Genomic DNA, 353 nt, shown 5'->3' with positions numbered 1-353 from the left:
CACAAGTTACACTTCTAGTAAAAACAAACAAACAAAAAAACTGTGTTCTTTTGCAATATCACGAAAAAGAGAGTCAAATCCACCCACAAATTTGCCATGCATGGATCAAAGATTCCAAACAAAAGGTGAGTGGACTTACTTCGAGGCCGCTGAGGTGTTCATCAATTGCACAGGTGAGGGCCCTACACGCGACCTCCCACTGAGAGTAAGGATTTCGCTGCGCTTGTAGGTGAGTTCGGTTCCACAACACAGGCGATGCATCTTGGTGCGGAACTGTGGGCAGGGTGGGTGGCGTTAGCTTGGCGTGAATGGGATGGGGGGGTTTCAAAGGGGAAATTGAACAGGTGGATGTG

At 48.2% G+C, this 353-nt stretch overlaps 1 protein-coding gene across 1 annotated transcript in view; it reads right to left on the bottom strand.

Annotated features, from left to right (window-relative positions):
- LOC119593586 overlaps positions 1-353 on the bottom strand; it is a gene marked incomplete in the record, with an annotated part of 34,026 nt that overhangs the window by 6,234 nt on the left and 27,439 nt on the right. The window contains 1 exon segment of the mRNA XM_037942539.1: positions 140-274. Within this exon segment, the coding sequence (XP_037798467.1) occupies positions 140-274 (135 nt within the window).

Source organism: Penaeus monodon, chromosome 32, assembly GCF_015228065.2.
Source record: "Penaeus monodon isolate SGIC_2016 chromosome 32, NSTDA_Pmon_1, whole genome shotgun sequence".
Taxonomy (NCBI): domain Eukaryota; kingdom Metazoa; phylum Arthropoda; class Malacostraca; order Decapoda; family Penaeidae; genus Penaeus; species Penaeus monodon.
The sequence above is the reverse complement of the archived record's forward strand: the minus strand, read 5'-3'. Positions and strand labels throughout refer to the sequence as shown.